We start from the raw sequence: 19041 nt of genomic DNA, 5'->3' as shown, positions 1-19041 counted from the left end.
CTGAGGAAGCGGCTCCGCCCCGGGCTAGAAAAAGGAAGGATTAGCGCCTAAAAGGGAACTAGGGCGCAGTTCGGGCGCTTCCTCGGGACCGCACCGCACGCTCGCTTCCTGCTGGGGAGGGGCTGCCGGTCGTCGGCGGGCTCCCGAGCATCGAGAGCTGGGGCCAGAGCAGCTTCCTGCAGTGCCTGCTACCATAGAGCGCGGGCCCAGGGCGCCGCCCGCGGGTGGGGGACGTTCCCGGGACGGAAGTGGCCGAGAGTGTCGAAGGGAGGGCGAGGCCGCAGCCCGAGAGCCACCGGGAGAACGAGCGGGTTAGCGGGCCGGCGGGCGGGGCACAGAGCCGGGCAGCGCAGGTAGGCCGGACCGGGCGAACTGGGGCCTCAGGGTGGGGCCGCGACGCCAGGCCTGGGAGGCGGGCGGGCAGGGCCCCTGACTTCTGCGTCTGTTTCGGGTCATGTTGGAGAGGTTCGCGTCCGGTGTATCTCGGCTTCTGCTCTGAGTTAAATAGGCCGTTTTTCGGCAGCCAGGCCCTTCCTGGAGCAGTCCTCGGCCTGGGATAGTTTTGAGGGAGGGTGAGGAGTGGGTGGCAGTGTGGCGCAGGGCCGGGATCGGCTTTGAGGTTAGCTGATAGCGGGTACGTGCGTAGGAACGGGTGAGTTGGGGATTAAGTGGAGTTGGGTTTTAGGAGTTAAGGTTAGCTTTAGGAGTGTAAAGCTGGGGTTAAAATTTAGATTTATTAGTGTGAGGTGCGTTTTGTGTAGGTGAAGTTTGGATTAAAGGTATTATTTTGTTTTCTATAACGACCAAGTTTAGTTAGAGTTCAGGTTCAGGTTTGTCAGAGTTCAGGTTAAGGGTCAACAACAGGAACTAGGTTAGAAATCCAGTTTTAGGGATTAGAGAAGGTTAGCATAGACAGTACAAGGGATAAACAAGAAAGGGGTGAATCAGGAATCAAGTGACAAATGAACTTTAGGTTTAGGGATCAAGATTTAGGGTTAAAGGTCCGGAGTTGGTGCTACAGGTAAAAATTAGATCAAAATTAGGGATCAGGGATTGGATTCAGGTATGTGGTAGGACAGGGATGCCTGTCAAATCCAGTACTGGGAATCAGGAGACAAATTACGGTCAGCGTTAATGTTAGAAATTTCCGGCAGTTTTCTGTGCTGTAGTTGAGGTCAGGGTAGTTGACCTCAGGCAGGTGAAATTTAAGAGATTGGCAGTAGGTAGATGCCCTTGTTGTGTGGGGAAGGCTTCTTTGGCCCAGGGAAATGACAGACTAATTTCAGGCTAGGGTTCTGGGCTAGTTGGAATTGCTGGCATCAGGGATTTCAGCTTAATTCTATTCTCTAAGCCTCAGGCTCTTGCTGTGACCACCACAGTTGAGGGGGAGGGTTCTTGGATCCTGTTGTTTACAAGGTAGGAGTTAGAAAAGAGTTAGGCACCCAGGACATGTACAGGGCTTAGTAATCGTGGCGGACTGCGTAGGGGAGAAGGGACTGGTGATTAAGGGGGAAGCAGACCAAGGAAACTGTTCCCATGCAAGAAGAGGGTGGCTTAATTCTCTGAAAATTCAGCCCTACTGCCTCCATTTTCCCTCAGTCCCTCGAAATTAAGCCTTCCTCTCCAACTCTCCTCCCTGGCCCTGCATTTCACACCCTCAGGCGTACCCACTGACAGAATACTTTCCTTGCCTTTAGCTTTCCCATGCTGTTCATGTTACCTTCTCAGCCTCAGTTCTGCCTCCCTTCCCACCTCTTAATCCACACATCCCACCTTCATTTTCCTTCATCCACATCTGAGCTTTCCCATCATTTTAAAGCACTCTCCCACCATATTTACCCACTCATTCACCTACATACCTCCTGGTTATCTGCTAAATACCCCACCACCAGCTCAGCACTACTGCCAAGCCCTCACAGTCCCGGCTATATGCCATTCCCTGATTCTAAGCCTCCTAATTTCTTGGTCCAGTTATAGATCCCCTTCCCCCACTCCCCCAACAGAAAAGAGGAAATGAGACCCAAAGAGGAAACTGGGTCTTGCTGATCCCACGCCCAACCAGGCCACTGACCACACCCCCTTTCACTCCCAGCCTGACCCTGCCACTGACCACAACACTGTCCCCTACCCAGCCTGACCCAGCCACTGGCGTCAGCCCATCCCTGTCAACTCCATCTTTACTTAGACACTGCCAGCGTCTCTTCCCTGTACCCCTGTTCCACTCATTTAACCTGATTTAGCCACTGACTACACATCTCTTCTCAACCTCCTACCACCTGACCTGGCCTCTGACCTCATTCCCTGTCTTAGCCTCGATTCACATAAGTATCCTTCCTCTTCCCCCAGGCTGATTCAGTAACTTATTATATCCATATTTTTCCTACTGTTATCTTCCCTAGCCTGTCCTTGCATTTTTCTATTCCCCCATTTCCAGTCTGATAATAGTCACTAAGCCCATCCTTTCTGCCCCTAACTGACTGCTAACTGCATCCCCTAAGGCAGCCTCATGTTTGCATTCTCACCTCCTCCTGTCCTTTCTTTCCCCTCTCCCCAGTACCTTAGCTAAATTCAGGCACTCTTGAGTACCTGCTGATGACTGGAAGCTGTGGGCCTCCAGCCTCACTTGGGCCCCTGGTTCCTGAGTTAAGCCTGTCATCAGATCCTGTTGGTTCTACCTCTTCAAATTTCTGATGAGTGACATCCTCCTCTCCACCTTTCTAATTCTGGCTTCATTACCTCCGACTTGTGCCAGTGCAGGGTCTTTATAACTAACCTCCCAGGTAGGTGCCAGAGTGAGTTTCCTGAAGTCTAGTTCTGGTTGTGCCCCTTCTCTGATCATAGCCTCCCTTGGCCTCCTGTTGTCCTCTGGTAGGTGAAATCCCGCATCCTCTTCCTGAGTCCGCCCCTGCCTTTCCATCCTAACCTTGATTTCCCCATCACTGCTCACTTGCAGGTACCCTGTGCTTCAGCCAGCCTGCTCCTCACTTCCCTGAATGCTCCTTCGTGATTTCCTGCTTCTCCACCTTTGCTTATGCTATTCTCTCTGCCTGGAATGCCACCCCTGACTCATCTCCGGCTGGTTGGAATAGTGGAGAGAGCTTGGGCTTTGGAGTCAGAAAGACCTGGGTTTGGATCCTGGCTTCACAACTTATTAGCTGTGTGACTTTGGACAAGCACCTTGAGCAAGTGTTTAACTTCTTTGAGCCTGAGTTTCCTAATCTGTAAAAATGGAAATAACGACACCTACCTTGCAGGGTTGTTGTAAGGATTAAATGAAATTGTGTACACAAAGCAATTGACATATCGTCAATAAAAGATAGATCATTGTTTTTTTCTGATTACCTTTATTTGTTTAAATCTTGACTTCAAATGACATTTTTCATGGAGACATTTTAGTCCCCTTTCCCTGACCTGAAAGGGATCTCTCTCATGAGCACGTACTGTTTGGTTCTTACCTCATCCTGCCTTTTATTATAACTCTGTATGTAGCTATCCACTCTGCTGAGGGCAGATGCGAGTGCTTACCCTTCTTGGTTCCCAGCCACTGAAAACCAGGGCCTTCCCCACAACAGGCCCTCAGAACTGCTCACTGGAAGACTGGAAGGAGAAAGCACACAGAGAGACGTTGGGGCTGAGTGTTGTGTGCTTGATGACAGAGGCAGAGTCTTTATGAGAAGATAACGTTGTTGTGATGGAGCTGTGTAGGGGCTGTGTGCTTGAGATAATGTGTATGTATGTAGAGACTATAAGTAACTTTGTGGGAAAGAGCTCTGTGCATAGGCTGGGGTACATTTAGGGAAAATGAATATGCATGGATCAGGATGGAGGTAGGGAAGGGTTATGCTGGGGGAGGTCAGGTCCAGCCCTTCAGCTGCCCAGTCCAGCCCTAAATGAGCCTGCCGCAGCCTGAGGCCGGATATGTCAGTCTCACCCACAGCCCTCCCCCTTCCCCGCGGTTACAGACTCAGAGGCCAAATTTGGTAACAGGCTTGAGTGTTACTCCCCCCAACCCTCTTACATTCTGAGTCTGTCTTCAGCTTTCTCTCTCCCTCTGTCCCTTTCTGTAACTCCCTGTCTCTCTGCAGCTCCCTCTGTGGGTATCTGCTCTGACTATATTCTCCATGTCCCCCAAATTCCTTACCCCTAGTACACTTACATTCCATTCCTTGCTGGGATTTGACCTCTGTCCTCTATCCTCCCCACACCCCCACCCCCCAATTGCCCAACTCCTCTGGAATGCATCTCAGGAATGTCTTGAGGGAGGAGGAGCTCTCTGGGAGGGGGACATGGTGTGGGGGTGGGGGGGGGATTGTTGCTGTTCCATAAAACATGACAGAAAGTAGAAAGGGGAGCAAAGTTCTCTAGCCGGAACAGAAATTGGATAGCATCTCCCCTTACTTCCAGGGGCCCGCTTCTGTGCTCTCATTGCCCCCAACTCATTTGATTCCATTTGCTCCTTCACCCACTTGTAGCTTTGTGGGTGTCCACTCAGGACCAGCCTGAAAGTGAGGGTAGCCATGAGTCAACTCCCTTATCGGGGTCTCAACAGAGGTTTCCGTGCTTAAGGAGGAAGGGGGGTGTCCATATGTCCGGAGGAAATGGGGGGAGATGTGCAATTTCAGCTGAGGGTGGAAGGTCTTTTCAGTGTGTCCTCGGCTTGACAGACCTTCCAGCCTTCCAGCGACCCTACAGCCAGGTCTGTCCAGCTATCAGGAGAGGTGTGCCAGGGATGGGGACGGGGGCAGAGACCTAGAACTGGGGAGAGTGGGAGGGTCCCCTCTTGTTGGGAGTAAAGATTGAGGGAGAGCTGTGGTTTCTTCTTTTTGGAGACTCGAGATTATTTATAAGGTCAGAAATTGTCTGTCAGACTCCTGATGCAGACCTTTGCCACATCTGCCTCCTGTCTCCTGTTTCTACCTAGATTTTCAATCTCTCCTCATCTCTTCACCCTCCAAAAACACACCCCTTCCCAGCTTCCCTGGTTCTCAGCTGCTGCCTCCTGTTTCCTACCTTCTGCTTCTAAGACCCCATCCTCCACTTCCAAGCTTTCCTCTAGCTGTGCTTTCTCCCCCTTGGGACTAGCAGTTTGCAGAGAGGGGAATGGGCTGCCTAGATGTGCTCACCTCTCTTAGGTAAGAGGCACCAATCCCTGGACGGAGCTGGTCACATCATCAGCTGCCAGGCAGACTTGTTGTCTGGTGCACTGTGCGCCACCTGCCACCTCCATGGAGGGTGGAGCCTGGAGGGCGGGGGAAGGCTGTGTGGGACTAGTGTCCCCAGCCAGCTGTAAGGAAGACACTATCAGGAGAGGCAGCTGAGCTGGAGGGCAGTGTTTGAGAAGGACTTACTGAAGAGGACAGAGCATAGGAGGAGTTATGGTGAGAACTGGGTATTAACCTGCTATCTTAGAAGCAGCAAGGCCTGAGGAGTTAAGAGGGACTGGGCTCTCTCTCTGAGCTGCCTTGAAACATACACATACCCAGTCTGATTCCTGTTCTGCAAAATTAAAGGGTTGACTAGATCACTTTTGAGATCCCTTTGGATTAGAAAAACCATGATTCTGGCTTGACTTCTGGGGGAGCCAAATGTGGACTGAGCTGCTCCGGGAGGCCCCCAGCATGTCAAGTTACTGGAGAGCTGAGACACGTAAGCCAGGATGGCTTGAACAGCAGTGTTGGGCCTCCCTGCCAGACTAGCTTAAGTCAGTGTTTGCAGGGCTCAAGAGCCCTTGGGGATTATCTAATATAACGTCTTCATTCTGCAGAGAAGGAGAATAAAGCTGTGAAAGGAAAGATCACGTGATGAGTCAGGGCAGCGCTCTGGAAGTCCCAGACAGAGAGAAGCCAGAAGGATATAGTAAGAGACAAAGAGAAAAAGACTGAACCAAGAAGGGTGAAAATAGTGCAGAGACAGGACTGGGAAAGGAGGTGAGCAGGGACAAGGGTAAGAGAGAAACACTTGGAAGAAAGAAGGGAGGCCCAGATTCCAGTGCTGGGGGTGGGGTGCGTCCTCAGGTAACACTGTTTCAGACCTGCCTTTGTGCCTTGCAGACCAACCTCTCCTTCAGAGGTCTCAGATGCCTAAGACTAGTCCTTTTGATACAGCTCATCTTTCACTCTTTAATATCATTAAAAAAAACACGCTCACTGTTTTCTGCTTTGGTGACTCCCTTTCCCGGGTCTCCATGTGGGGGGCCTCCTCTTCTCCAATGAGGGTGTATTCTAATGCCCTGATGCCATGGGCCAGGTATAGCCAGGCTGGAGAGAAGAAGCCGCCGCCATGGTTGCACTTTCGCTGAAGATCAGCATTGGGAATGTGGTGAAGACGATGCAATTTGAGCCGTCTACCATGGTGTATGACGCCTGTCGGATCATCCGTGAGCGGATCCCAGAGGCCCTATCTGGCCCTCGTGAGTCTTGACTGCCCAGGTGGCTGGGGTGGGAGCCCTTGGTCCCTTCTTGTTCCCAGGCTCTTGGCCTTGGGAGATGACTCTCTTGTCCCCCAAGTCTTCTCATCTCAGGTCTGTGTTCCTTGGCCCCTGCCCTCCTCTTTAGGCCCAGGGTCACTGGGAAAATAATAAGGGATAGTGGTGTAGCCATTCAACTACATTGGGGTTTTTTTTTAAGCCTAAGCTGACCCATCTTCTCTTTTAGCCAGCGACTTTGGGCTGTTTCTGTCAGATGATGACCCCAAAAAGGGTATATGGCTGGAGGCAGGGAAGGCTTTGGATTATTACATGCTCCGAAACGGGGTGAGTATCACTTCACAAGGACCACCAATATCCTCTGCCATCACTTCCCTCCTTCTGCCTCCTATTCAGCACCCATATCTGATGTCTTTGAGTTCTCCCATGCTTTCTAATATACGCAGTCATAATACCCTGTTTTCAAGCAAGCCACCAGTCTTCCTTTTAGTAATCTACTTTCCTTCCCTCTCTGGCTGCCTAAAAAGAAAGTAATATCTTTAGCTTAAAGTGGGCCCCTCCTGTTTCTGACACAATAGGACACCATGGAGTATAGGAAGAAACAGAGGCCCTTGAAGATCCGCATGCTGGACGGCACCGTGAAGACTGTCATGGTGGACGACTCGAAGACTGTCACGGACATGCTCATGACCATCTGTGCCCGCATTGGTAAGGGGCGTGCGGGGCCGGGGGCTCAGAAAGAAGCCTAAAAACTCTGCTGGGGATGCTACCAACCCACCCCCTCTCCCAGGCATCACCAACCATGATGAATATTCACTGGTTCGAGAGATTATGGAAGAGAAGAAGGAGGAGGTGACAGGGACCTTACGAAAGGACAAGACACTGCTGCGAGACGAAAAGAAGATGGAGAAACTGAAGCAGAAGTTGCACACAGATGACGAGTGTAAGCAGAAGGGGACTGGCGAGGGCATTTAAAACAACTGGGGTGTCGGGGGCAGCCATTTCTGCGTTATTTTCTGAGTTTTCTTTTGCAAGGCACTGTTTAAACACGGGCTGCATCTGTGGTAAAACAAAGTCCTACACTCATGGAATGGAATGTATTAGAGAGGGCGGGACATGAAGAAACAAAAAATCAAAGACTGACGGTGTAAGGGCTGCAGGGACTTGGCACTGAGGGGACCCTCTGTGTCCCAGTGAACTGGCTGGACCATGGCCGGACCCTGAGGGAGCAGGGAGTGGAGGAGCACGAAACGCTTCTGCTCCGGAGGAAGTTCTTCTACTCAGATCAGAACGTGGACTCCCGGGACCCCGTCCAGCTGAACCTTCTCTACGTGCAGGTAGGGAGAGGATGGGCCCGGTGGTGGGCGGCAGGGAGAGAAGCAGGAGTGCGGGGGGGCGCCCCTGCTCCCCACACAGCATTTGTTTCCTCTGTGCTCCCCAGGCACGAGATGACATCCTGAATGGCTCCCATCCTGTCTCCTTCGACAAGGCCTGTGAGTTTGCTGGCTTCCAATGCCAGATCCAGTTTGGGCCCCACAATGAGCAGAAGCACAAGGCCGGCTTCCTCGAGTGAGTGGCCCTCATCCCATACCTGTCAGGGCCCAGGACTCCCTGCCACCATGGCCCTAGCATAGTGCGCCTGTCTCTGTCCCAGGCCTTCTCCCCTGCTTCCTCTTCTGAGTTCCCAGGGCCTGACCCCCATGGGGGCCTGTTTAGCCTCCGTCCTCCACGTGTCTCTTCCCTTGTGGAATGTGAAAGTAGTCCAGACTCTGCCCCTGCCCCCTCCCTCTGAAGCAAGCATGTCACTTTTTTGAGAGTCTCTGAAGAATTGTGCTGCAATAGCCAGAGGCAAACAGGGTACATTTTTGTCACAGGAAACATCAGATTTCAGAAGTCTCATAGGTCTCATCCACTGGTATTTCTCAGAATATATAGAGTTTGATGTGGCTTTCTCAGCTTCCTACAAGCATGGTCATCCTTCTAGTGAGCCCCTTCTGCTCTTGTTTCCCTAAAATTGTGATCTAGTTATTCTTTTCCCCAGGAAATGAGCCTCCAACTCAAGTTCCCTCAGTCTCTTTCCCTGTAGAGAGAGATGCAGACTGCATTCAAGAGTTAGTACTAAGTCACTTCAATTTCAGAGACAATCTAGACTCTCGTGCCTTGAATCTTCCTTCTCCCCAAAGATAACACTCTCCTAGACATCTCCTCACACCCCCAGGCCCACAGTCCCCGGCCCACATAGCCCTGATGCTGTCCACTACATGCTGACCCTCCCTTTTCTGGTGTAGCCTGAAGGACTTCCTGCCCAAGGAGTATGTGAAGCAGAAGGGAGAGCGTAAGATCTTCCAGGTGAATGGGGGCAAGGGACATGTTTGGGATGACCTGGGAGCTTTGCTGCCTAATCCTACTGACTGAATGGACCCCCTCCTCGTCACCCCTACCCTGCTTCCGCCCACCAAGCTGTTCTCCTACCTTTCCTGTGCCCAGAAAGCAAAAGACCTGGGCTTCTGGTCTGTGCTGCATCACTGCATCTGCTGTGGAACTCAGTTCAATAATCTTGTTTTCTTTCCTTTCCCTTTAACATGGGATAGCTATCTGCCCTGAAAAGGACAGATAGGGAATCACTGTGAAGAGTAGATCTTTGTACAGACAGAAGGTGTTATCTCTGCTCTTTGAATCCTCAGCCCAAAAGGCCTTCTGTTTGACCTTCTACTTCCTAACTATCCCTTCACATCTATAGAACATTTCCAAGTCCCTTAACTGTATCCTTCGCTTATTGAACCATCGCTTCTGCATAGTCTATATCAGCTTATCCCCTCACCTCTTTTCTCATAGCCTGCATCCCTTAACCTTTTCTGTGTTCCCATAATATTCTCCTACCATAGTTTACATCCCAACTTAACATCTAGTCTGCAATGTCATGTTACTCAGATTTTGCTAAAAGTTTACCCATTTCATACTCAAAGGCACACAAGAACTGTGGACAGATGAGTGAGATTGAGGCCAAGGTACGCTACGTGAAGCTAGCCCGTTCCCTCAAGACGTACGGTGTCTCCTTCTTCCTGGTCAAGGTGGGTTACTGACCCTTCTCCCTGCCTACCCGTATCTCTGCCCTTACCCTTTCCTCTCTGAGTCTCTAGCCCTGCCCTGAGTCACATTTTCTGCCATTCCCCAAGAGTTTCATTTTGTTCCCTGTGAAAACTTGCCCCCTAGTCAGCACTTCTCTCCCTGCCCTGCGTTTTTCTTCCCTTGTGCTTTATCCTGATGTGGCCGTGTCCAGGTCCATCCGTAGACACCCCAGGTTAGCTCTCCTGCCTCTGTCAGCACCCCTTTGTGGTCTGGATCTGATCTCCTGACTAATAACATCCACGACCTCTGCCTCATAGGAAAAGATGAAAGGAAAGAACAAGTTGGTGCCCAGGCTTCTGGGCATCACTAAGGAGTGTGTGATGCGAGTGGACGAGAAGACCAAGGAGGTGATCCAGGAATGGAACCTCACCAACATAAAACGCTGGGCTGCGTCTCCCAAGAGCTTCACCCTGGTGAGCTGGGGTCTTGGGGGAGAAAGGGCTGTGTTTTCAAAGAAGGGGCAGCCGCAGGGTCTCCCCAACCCCTCTGTGCAGGGGTAGGTACCCTGAAAATGATTCCAGAAAAAAGGAGAACTTTGGAGCTATTGTTAGGAACTTGGAGTTTAGAATAGAGGAGAAACTCTGTCCTGGAGAATGAGAGAAGCTAAAATGAAACAGTTTTAAAAATCAGCAGAACCAAACTGTAACTAGCAAGCTGAGATCACAGGCCACTTGGAGTGAGGGAAGAAAAGATGATAGAAAAATAAGCCTCCCTTCTTTCAGCAGCGACTCCTTACAGTAGCCCCGCCTCTAGCTTTCTGTTTCAGCGTTACTAATTGAAGACTGATCCCACGTTGAGGAAGTGCCCCACTGAGAAGGGAAATTAGTAAAGGCGATTTTTCCATTTTGGATATTAGTGCTCATCCTTAACTCTGGTCATTTAATGATGAATGTGTCCTCCCAATTTTATCAGGATGACAGAAGAGAGATTTCCTAAATGCCATGTATTTGAAACTGTGTAGTGTAAAGATACTCCTTAGAAATAAAGTATTTCCCTCCAAGGGAAATAGAGAACTAGGAGGCAGAAGAAAGGCTGTTGTCCCAGAGGCTGCTTGCTTGGGAGGGCACCCTCAACAGCTCGGCCTTGGGCTCTTGCCCCACCCGTTCCTGTCCCAGGTTGACTCAGGCTTCCCCACTGAGCCCTGCCCTCATTGTCCCCCTAGGATTTCGGAGACTACCAAGATGGCTACTACTCGGTGCAGACGACCGAGGGGGAGCAGATCGCTCAGCTCATCGCTGGCTACATCGACATCATCCTTAAGAAGGTGAGCACTGGCTCCCCCACCCCCGCCTCCTCCGTCTCTTCCTGTACCTTGGCCCCACGCAGGTCCTTTAGAAACTGGGACCCAGCTTCTGGAAGATGGCTGACTGGGGAAAGAAGAGGCTGCCTTTTCCACTTCCCTCTTCTTTGACGCTTGTTCCTTTTTTCTCCTACAGAAAAAAAGCAAGGATCATTTTGGGCTGGAGGGAGACGAGGAGTCTACTATGCTGGAGGACTCCGTGTCCCCCAAAAAGTACGAAGGAAGCTGGGCTGACCCCATTCCTCAGTCAGGGAAGGCACGGAATGACCCCAAGGACTGGGAGGGTGGGGGGTCCTTAGGATGGCTCTCTATCAAGTCTCAGGCTGTGATGAGGCCTCATACACCCCCCAGAGCACAGGACAAGCACACGTGGTATAGCAGGTGGGAAGGGGATGAGAGGAGGAGGAGGTCCTCAGAACGCTCCCTGATTGTCTCCTCTTCAGGTCCACTGTGCTTCAGCAGCAGTATAACCGGGTGGGGAAGGTGGAGCATGGCTCCGTGGCCCTGCCCGCCATCATGCGCTCCGGAGCCTCGGGTCCCGAGAATTTCCAGGTGGGCAGCATGCCACCTGCCCAGCAGCAGATCACCAGTGGCCAGATGCACCGAGGACACATGCCTCCTTTGGTAAGGGTGCCCTACTGCTGCCACAGTTCTGCTGGGCCCAGCTGGGAGTTAGGCAGTCTTTTCCTGTGTCCCTGTTCATATTCCTCTCCTTGGCCTCAGGCTCTCCTTTATTTTTTCTCTCTAAATGTTCTCTGTTACTCTTTTCCTTGTCTTGTAGACGTCAGCCCAGCAGGCGCTCACTGGGACCATCAACTCCAGCATGCAGGCTGTGCAAGCTGCCCAGGCCACACTGGATGACTTTGACACTCTGCCCCCTCTGGGCCAGGACGCTGTGAGTGTGGGATGGAGGAGGGCCAGTGGTGCTGAAGCTGGAACTCCAAGGACCAGGGTTGGGGTTAACTGGAGCAGAGCCAATCCTGAGGTTGGTTTTTCTTCCCCTCAGGCCTCAAAGGCCTGGCGTAAGAACAAGATGGATGAATCCAAGCATGAAATCCACTCCCAGGTAGATGCCATCACCGCTGGTACCGCCTCTGTGGTGAACCTCACAGCAGGTAGGCTGGATGCCCAGGTCTCTGGGCAATGGGGGTGTGAGAGCGAGTATGTGCAAGCAGGAGTGTGACCGCACCTTGACTCACGGAAGGAACTGTGCGTCTCCCTCAGCGTGGGGGGTGGGGGTGGGGTGTGTGTGTATGTGTGTGTGTGAGTGACTAACTGCCTGTGACTGATCTCATCTTCTTCCTCCCGCAAGGGGACCCTGCTGAGACAGACTACACGGCAGTGGGCTGTGCGGTCACCACCATCTCCTCCAACCTGACGGAGATGTCCCGTGGCGTGAAGCTGCTTGCTGCCCTGCTGGAGGATGAAGGCGGCAGCGGCCGGCCCCTGCTGCAGGCGGCCAAGGGCCTGGCGGGGGCGGTGTCAGAGCTGCTGCGCAGTGCCCAGCCAGCCAGTGCCGAGGTCAGGGGCCAGGGTCCAAGCCCAGGGATCGCAGGGTGGAAACGGGGAACCGTGGGCGTGTAGGACCCCTGGACATCTTGGCGGAGACTGGGCAGCTTCTGACCGGTGTTCACTCTCCACAGCCCCGTCAGAACCTGCTGCAAGCAGCTGGGAACGTGGGCCAGGCCAGTGGGGAGCTGTTGCAACAAATTGGGGAAAGTGATACTGACCCCCACTTCCAGGTTGGTGACTCACCCAGCCCCCAGAACCCCAGCTTCTAGGAAGTGACCTCTGATCCTGAATCCAGCTCTAGTCCAGCTACTATAAATTGACCCCTCAGAGCCAACCTGAACCTCTTTCCAGGAATCACACTGGGAACCACCCCCAAGTCCCTTTCTGGGGGGCTAAGAATTCAGAACCCCTGAATCCCAACTTAACCTATTAGTTCACCCTTGGCCCTTATTGGTGATATTTTTTTTTGGCCACTATCGTCTTTCCCAGGCCTCCCCATATGTAGCCCTCACCCCAACTTGAGGGCCTCTTGACCCCACTTCTAGTCCTGTAACCACATACCCAGAGGATGCTGCCCCCTCCCCACCCCATGCTAGTTTCCTCAGCTGACTTGTCATCCTGGATTTCCCATGCAGATCTGTGCACCCAGCGGGGCTGGGTTTCCATCTCCCCCCGATCCCCCCACGGTAATGGCCTCTGGCCTGGGCCTTCCCAGCTTTGTCCTCTCTGAGCCGCATACACTTGCTCTGCCCCCTGCCCTGGCCTCCGGGGAGCAGAGCACGACGGGAGCTGGGGAGGCGTGGCACAGGCAGGACCTGAGGAAATGGGATCCAGAGGGTCATGCAGGGACTTGCTCCTGAGACTCCAGGGTGACTGCTTCCAACCAAAGACGGAGAAGAAATAGAGAAAAATGCTGGGGGTGGGAGAGACCCCCCCTGCCATCCTGTTGTAACGGCACTGCCCGCCTGCCCTCCCTCCCCATCGCCGTCCGGGTGTATCCGCCTCCCTTCGGTGTACACTGTTTCTCTCGGTGTGGGTTTGTTCCTTGGTGGGGGTTCTGTCCTACTTGATGCTCGAGGCAGGGGCTTGGGTAGGTTCTGGTTGCTTCTGCACACTGTTCTGTGATTGGAGGCAATGGGACTAATGAAACAGCTTACGCCTCTGAGAAGGGCCCTTGGACCCCAAGCTGGATCTCAGGCCACGCTGACCACTGGTTTCTCACAGGACGTGCTCATGCAGCTAGCCAAGGCCGTGGCAAGCGCTGCAGCTGCCCTGGTCCTCAAGGCCAAGAGTGTGGCCCAGCGAACAGAGGACTCAGGGCTTCAGACCCAGGTCATCGCTGCGGCAACACAGTGTGCCCTGTCCACCTCCCAGCTGGTGGCCTGTACCAAGGTGAGCCCCAAAGGTGCGCCAGCCTGCGCCAAGAGCTGATGCTTCCACGCACACAAGAGCCTCTCATCTAATCTCTCTGGCCCCCAAGGCTTCATTGTCCAACCTAATCACTATTGTGAACAGCACAGAACCACAGACACCACACCTCACGACTCCTTCCCCTCGCCTACGCCTCTGACACTCACTTTTCCCACAGGTGGTGGCTCCTACTATCAGCTCCCCAGTCTGCCAAGAACAGCTGGTAGAGGCTGGGCGACTAGTGGCCAAGGCTGTGGAGGGCTGTGTGTCCGCTTCCCAGGCCGCCACAGAGGATGCCCAGCTGTTACGGGGGGTAGGTGCTGCGGCCACAGCTGTCACCCAGGCCCTGAATGAGCTGCTGCAGCACGTGAGGGCCCATGCCACAGGGGCTGGGCCTGCTGGCCGCTACGACCAGGCCACTGACACCATCCTCACTGTCACCGAGAACATCTTCAGCTCCATGGGTGATGCTGGTAAGGACACCCCCTTGGGAAGACAACCCCAATGAGGTTCTCTGAGCCTGCTGGACTCTTCCTTGCAGACCTGCCACCACCCCACTGAGGACTCAGCACGGGGCTGGGTGTTCAGTCTCTGAAATCTCCAGTTCCCTATTCGTTAGGCAAGAATAGAATCACTGCCCTGCCTTCCTTGGTGCAGTTAAAGATCATACCAAAGTATACACAAAAATAGATGGAAAGTGGCATTATTAAGAGAGAGCTGTCCCGCCTCCACTCTGTCACTCCCAAAACCCTTCACAAAGAGCCTCTTCCACTTAAGACTGTGGAAAATACTCATTGGAGACTGTCTTCCCCACTGTCACCCCACCCCTGTCACCTCTGCCCCCATCAAAACCCACCAAGAGATCTGTCCCTTTCCAAGATCCTGAACCGAGAAAACAGTAACTTCAGGGAAATCAATTCAAGAACTTTTGCATCTGCTTGCTGCCCCTAAAAGCCTTATCTACCTTGTCTTCATCTCTCTCCCCACCCTCACACCCTCTCAGCAACTCTGGCTCTGTTTGCTGACTGTGCCTATGCTCTCAGGTGAGATGGTGCGACAGGCCCGCATCCTCGCCCAAGCCACCTCTGACCTGGTGAACGCCATCAAGGCTGATGCCGAAGGGGAGAGTGATCTGGAGAATTCCCGCAAGCTGTTAAGTGCCGCCAAGATCCTGGCCGATGCCACAGCCAAGATGGTGGAGGCTGCCAAGGTAGGGAGCCTTCTGTGCAGACCCCCAGACTGGGCCCTGTGGGAAGTAGAAGGGTCCAGATAATCACCCTCATTTATGGGAGCAACCTGGGAAAAGCAGAAGATACAAGAGAACAAATACAGGAGCACTGAGGAAGTAGATGCACCCCTCGGCAGTGAGCGGATGGCGCCAGGCTTTCAGCCAGTGTGACTCGCAGAGTTCTTGCTGACAGACAGGAGACCATGCCCCTCTGCTTCCTCTAAGTCCAGGGTCTGTGGTTCCGACTGTTCCCTACTGTGCGGCTGCCGCTTGCTTGCTCCCTCAATGCTTGCACATGGGCATTCAGTCCCAGGGGATCTGTTGCTATCAGCATAGAGAAGGACCAGGCAGTGGGACACAGAAACACCAAGTGTAGAAGACAGCAGGAAGAAGCCAAAAGATTCCTGGGTCCCTGGACACTGGGCTCTTCACTTTGCAGAGTAACCAGGGCCCCTGCTCTGGTGTTCTGAGATCCCTGCTCTAAACCGTGTCCTCCTTGTCCCCAAGAGCCCTGCTCACTCCCCTTTGCTGGTCGCATTTTGTGGGCAGTGGGGAAGAAATAAGGCCACTTCCCAGGAGGGGAAGCAGAAACAGTCCTGCCTAAGGAAGGGCTTTCAGCATCCCAGAAGGAAGCCAGGGCCCGCACGACTCCCCATTTGCCCACGTGAGGGAGCTTGTCTCAACCATGATTACCTTTCAGCAGGGGTGGTTAGAAGTGACTTTAAGAAAACAAGTGTGAGTATGGAGACATCAGAGAAACGCTTACTTAGGATCCACAGGGATTCTGGGTGGTCACTGTCTCTCTCGCCACCTCTCAGGGAGCAGCCGCCAATCCTGACAGTGAGGAGCAACAGCAGCGGCTGCGGGAGGCAGCAGAGGGTCTCCGCATGGCAACCAATGCCGCTGCACAGAACGCCATCAAGAAAAAGCTGGTGCAGCGCCTTGAGGTGAGGCTGGGAAACAGGCGTGTGTAGGTGCTGCGGGAGGAATGAAATCAGGAGGCACGTGCGGGGGCACGCTCGGTGTCCTTGCTGCATGCTGGCATCCTCAGTGCCAGCAGTTACTTCCTCAGGGAATAGCAGGGGCAGGGTAAGCCAGGGACGAGGAATGGGGACAGGAACGTCTGAGCCTTGTCCTTACTGTTCTGTCCTTAAAGCATGCAGCCAAACAGGCTGCAGCCTCGGCTACACAGACTATCGCAGCAGCCCAACATGCAACCTCCACTCCCAAGGCCTCTGCTGGCCCCCAGCCCCTGCTGGTGCAGAGCTGCAAGGTGAGACGCCAGGAAGCACATGGGGGCCGGAGGAGGTACGGGAGGTGGGGACTTTCCCGCAGCCTGTGGGGAGGTGGTGCTCATGACATTTTTACCCACAGGCTGTGGCAGAGCAGATTCCACTGCTGGTGCAGGGCGTCCGAGGGAGCCAAGCGCAGCCTGACAGCCCCAGTGCTCAGCTAGCCCTCATCGCTGCCAGCCAAAGCTTCCTGCAGGCAAGGCCCCTTCGTTGACCACTCAGACCACACCCTTACCACTCCTCTTAGGGCCTCTAGATCTCATCAGTTTAAGTTTCTGCCAGTAGTCTCTCTCCCTGTACTGAACCCCAGTGCTAACCACATCCTGACCCTCATCCATCCCTGTACCCAAGCCCAGAGGACATATGGTGTGCTTCATCTGCCCACCTGTTCCCCAACAGCCAGGTGGGAAGATGGTGGCAGCCGCAAAGGCCTCTGTGCCAACAATTCAGGACCAAGCATCGGCCATGCAGCTGAGTCAGTGTGCTAAAAACCTTGGCACCGCGTTGGCTGAACTCCGTACTGCTGCCCAGAAGGTAAGGGAGCTGGCTATCTTTTTGGAAGATGAAGGGGGTATCCTGGGATGACGGAGAATCTGTTCAGGCTATCCTAAAATGGATAACTATAACCTGAGCCACGAGTGAGACCCTGTGTACCACCTACCCCTCAAACTCTCCCCCTTCACCCCGTGTGTTTGTAGGCTCAGGAAGCGTGTGGGCCTTTGGAAATGGATTCTGCTCTGAGTGTGGTGCAGAATCTGGAGAGAGACCTGCAGGAAGTGAAGGCAGCTGCTCGAGACGGCAAGCTGAAGCCCTTGCCTGGGGAGACGGTAAGTACTTGTGAGATCTGAAGTCTCCTCACCTATGCCCCAGAGCTGCCCTGAACATTTGTTGAAACTGCCTGCTGACTCTCAGTAGCTTCTCAAGCTCTCTCTTCCCTGTTTCTCCTGCGGCTGAGTCCTGAGTCTCCCTGTCATCCCTAGATGGAGAAATGTGCCCAGGACCTGGGCAACAGCACCAAAGCCGTGAGCTCCGCTATTGCCCAGCTGCTGGGGGAGGTCGCCCAGGGCAATGAGAATTACGCAGGTACACGGGCAGGGCCAGGATGGGGCCTGTGGGGAGAAGGAGGGGGAATGGGAGCTGTAGGGGTGGGGCGACACAGGAAGCCCCCAGCATCAGGGCTTGGCAGTGAAGGTACCTTTTCCCCTCCTTTCTCTCTCATTGTCTCCCCAGGCATTGCAGCTCGGGATGTGGCAGGTGGGCTGCGGTCACTGGCCCAAGCTGCTAGGGGCGTAGCTGCCCTGACATCAGATCCTGCAGTGCAAGCCATTGTGCTCGACACAGCCAGCGATGTCCTGGACAAGGCCAGCAGCCTCATCGAGGAGGCGAAGAAAGCAGCCGGCCATCCAGGGGACCCTGAGAGCCAGCAGCGGCTTGCCCAGGTTCGGTTTTGGGCCGAGGCTGCTTCCTCCCTCTCCCCCGACCCCCTCAGAAGGCTGTCTCGAGGAGGTGTCTCATCAGCACTGTGGCTCCTCTCTGGATTCCACCCTTCTTCTCCATCTGAGTAGAAGAGTCTCAGCGAAAGCGAGGCCTGGGCCTAGCCAAGCACCACATTTGGGGAAGTTTGATACTCTAACTTGATACTCTGGCTTGTTCAGCTATAGCACCCCCTTTCCGCTTTCACTTTCAGAGGCTCCCATGGGTGGAGGCGGGGATCTCCCAGTTTCTGCTTATCAACCCCTGTCTCCTTTCCCACCTCAGGTGGCTAAAGCTGTGACCCAGGCCCTGAACCGTTGCGTCAGCTGCCTGCCTGGCCAGCGTGATGTGGACAATGCCCTGAGGGCAGTGGGAGATGCCAGCAAGCGACTCCTGAGTGACTCGGTAGGAGGACAGGGGTGTGAGGGGACATGGGGACAAAGGACTCCAAGTATCTACCTCTAGACCTCTCCATCACCCTAACTCCCCAGATGCACCCCCTCCCCTCACCGCTTTCCCAGGCCTGTGCCCACCTCCCCGAGCTCCTTCAGCAGGCCTCCCCTCAGGTCATCTCCCGTCCTTGCTCCTGACTCTATCTCTGATCCTGCAGCTTCCCCCCAGCACTGGGACCTTTCAGGAGGCTCAGAGCCGGCTGAATGAAGCCGCTGCCGGGCTGAATCAGGCAGCCACAGAGCTGGTGCAGGCCTCTCGGGGAACCCCTCAGGACCTGGCCCGAGCCTCAGGTCGATTTGGACAAGACTTCAGCACCTTCCTGGAAGCCGGCGTGGAGATGGCAGGCCAGGCTCCGGTAGGAAGGGGAGCTGGGTACGGTTCAAGGGTCAGGGGCATCTCTGTGACCACGGAATCCTGACCTGCTCCTGGCCCCCTCCCCTCCCCAGTCTCTAGCTGTAATTGGGTGTCTGGGACAGAGAATCCCTTTTAGAGACAGACAAGAAAAGATTCAACAATGCATTGGCCTTCTTGCCCTCAACAGAGCCAGGAGGACCGTGCCCAGGTCGTATCCAACTTGAAGGGCATCTCCATGTCTTCAAGCAAACTTCTTCTCGCTGCCAAGGCCCTGTCCACAGACCCTGCAGCCCCAACCCTCAAGAGTCAGCTGGCTGCAGCTGCCCGGTAAGTGGGAGCTGGGAAACCAAGCCCTTGCATATTAAGCAGACTGGGGAGGGGACGTTTCGTAAGAAGTCTCTGGCTCAGGAATTGTTCCAGACAGAAAAGAAATGGCTAGAGACTTACTTGCTACGTGAGCAGGATG

At 53.9% G+C, this 19041-nt stretch overlaps 1 protein-coding gene across 3 annotated transcripts in view; it reads left to right on the top strand.

Moving 5' to 3' along the window:
- Positions 1-130: 130 nt before the first annotated feature.
- Positions 131-19041, top strand: part of TLN1 (talin 1) — a 31559-nt gene continuing 12648 nt past the window's right edge. The window contains exons 1-31 of one of the 3 annotated variants that reach the window (XM_019966166.2): positions 131-353; positions 6247-6409; positions 6654-6751; positions 7003-7132; positions 7215-7367; positions 7619-7761; positions 7866-7993; positions 8713-8773; positions 9391-9495; positions 9811-9966; positions 10716-10817; positions 10990-11066; positions 11297-11477; positions 11635-11748; positions 11860-11968; positions 12166-12374; positions 12497-12595; positions 13001-13051; positions 13590-13757; positions 13954-14248; positions 14819-14985; positions 15822-15950; positions 16160-16276; positions 16378-16491; positions 16695-16829; positions 16994-17122; positions 17276-17378; positions 17526-17734; positions 18054-18173; positions 18379-18576; positions 18763-18902. In XM_019966166.2, coding sequence (XP_019821725.2) covers positions 6280-6409; positions 6654-6751; positions 7003-7132; positions 7215-7367; positions 7619-7761; positions 7866-7993; positions 8713-8773; positions 9391-9495; positions 9811-9966; positions 10716-10817; positions 10990-11066; positions 11297-11477; positions 11635-11748; positions 11860-11968; positions 12166-12374; positions 12497-12595; positions 13001-13051; positions 13590-13757; positions 13954-14248; positions 14819-14985; positions 15822-15950; positions 16160-16276; positions 16378-16491; positions 16695-16829; positions 16994-17122; positions 17276-17378; positions 17526-17734; positions 18054-18173; positions 18379-18576; positions 18763-18902 — 4070 coding nt within the window. In that variant the 5' untranslated portion in view covers positions 131-353; positions 6247-6279. Of the gene's footprint in view, positions 354-5764; positions 5928-6246; positions 6410-6653; positions 6752-7002; positions 7133-7214; positions 7368-7618; positions 7762-7865; positions 7994-8712; positions 8774-9390; positions 9496-9810; positions 9967-10715; positions 10818-10989; positions 11067-11296; positions 11478-11634; positions 11749-11859; positions 11969-12165; positions 12375-12496; positions 12596-13000; positions 13052-13589; positions 13758-13953; positions 14249-14818; positions 14986-15821; positions 15951-16159; positions 16277-16377; positions 16492-16694; positions 16830-16993; positions 17123-17275; positions 17379-17525; positions 17735-18053; positions 18174-18378; positions 18577-18762; positions 18903-19041 lie in introns of those variants that run through there. The other 2 variants (XM_019966167.2, XM_019966168.2) reach the window with 2 other exon arrangements.

Source organism: Bos indicus, chromosome 8, assembly GCF_029378745.1.
Source record: "Bos indicus isolate NIAB-ARS_2022 breed Sahiwal x Tharparkar chromosome 8, NIAB-ARS_B.indTharparkar_mat_pri_1.0, whole genome shotgun sequence".
NCBI classification, from domain to species: domain Eukaryota; kingdom Metazoa; phylum Chordata; class Mammalia; order Artiodactyla; family Bovidae; genus Bos; species Bos indicus.
The sequence above is the reverse complement of the archived record's forward strand: the minus strand, read 5'-3'. Positions and strand labels throughout refer to the sequence as shown.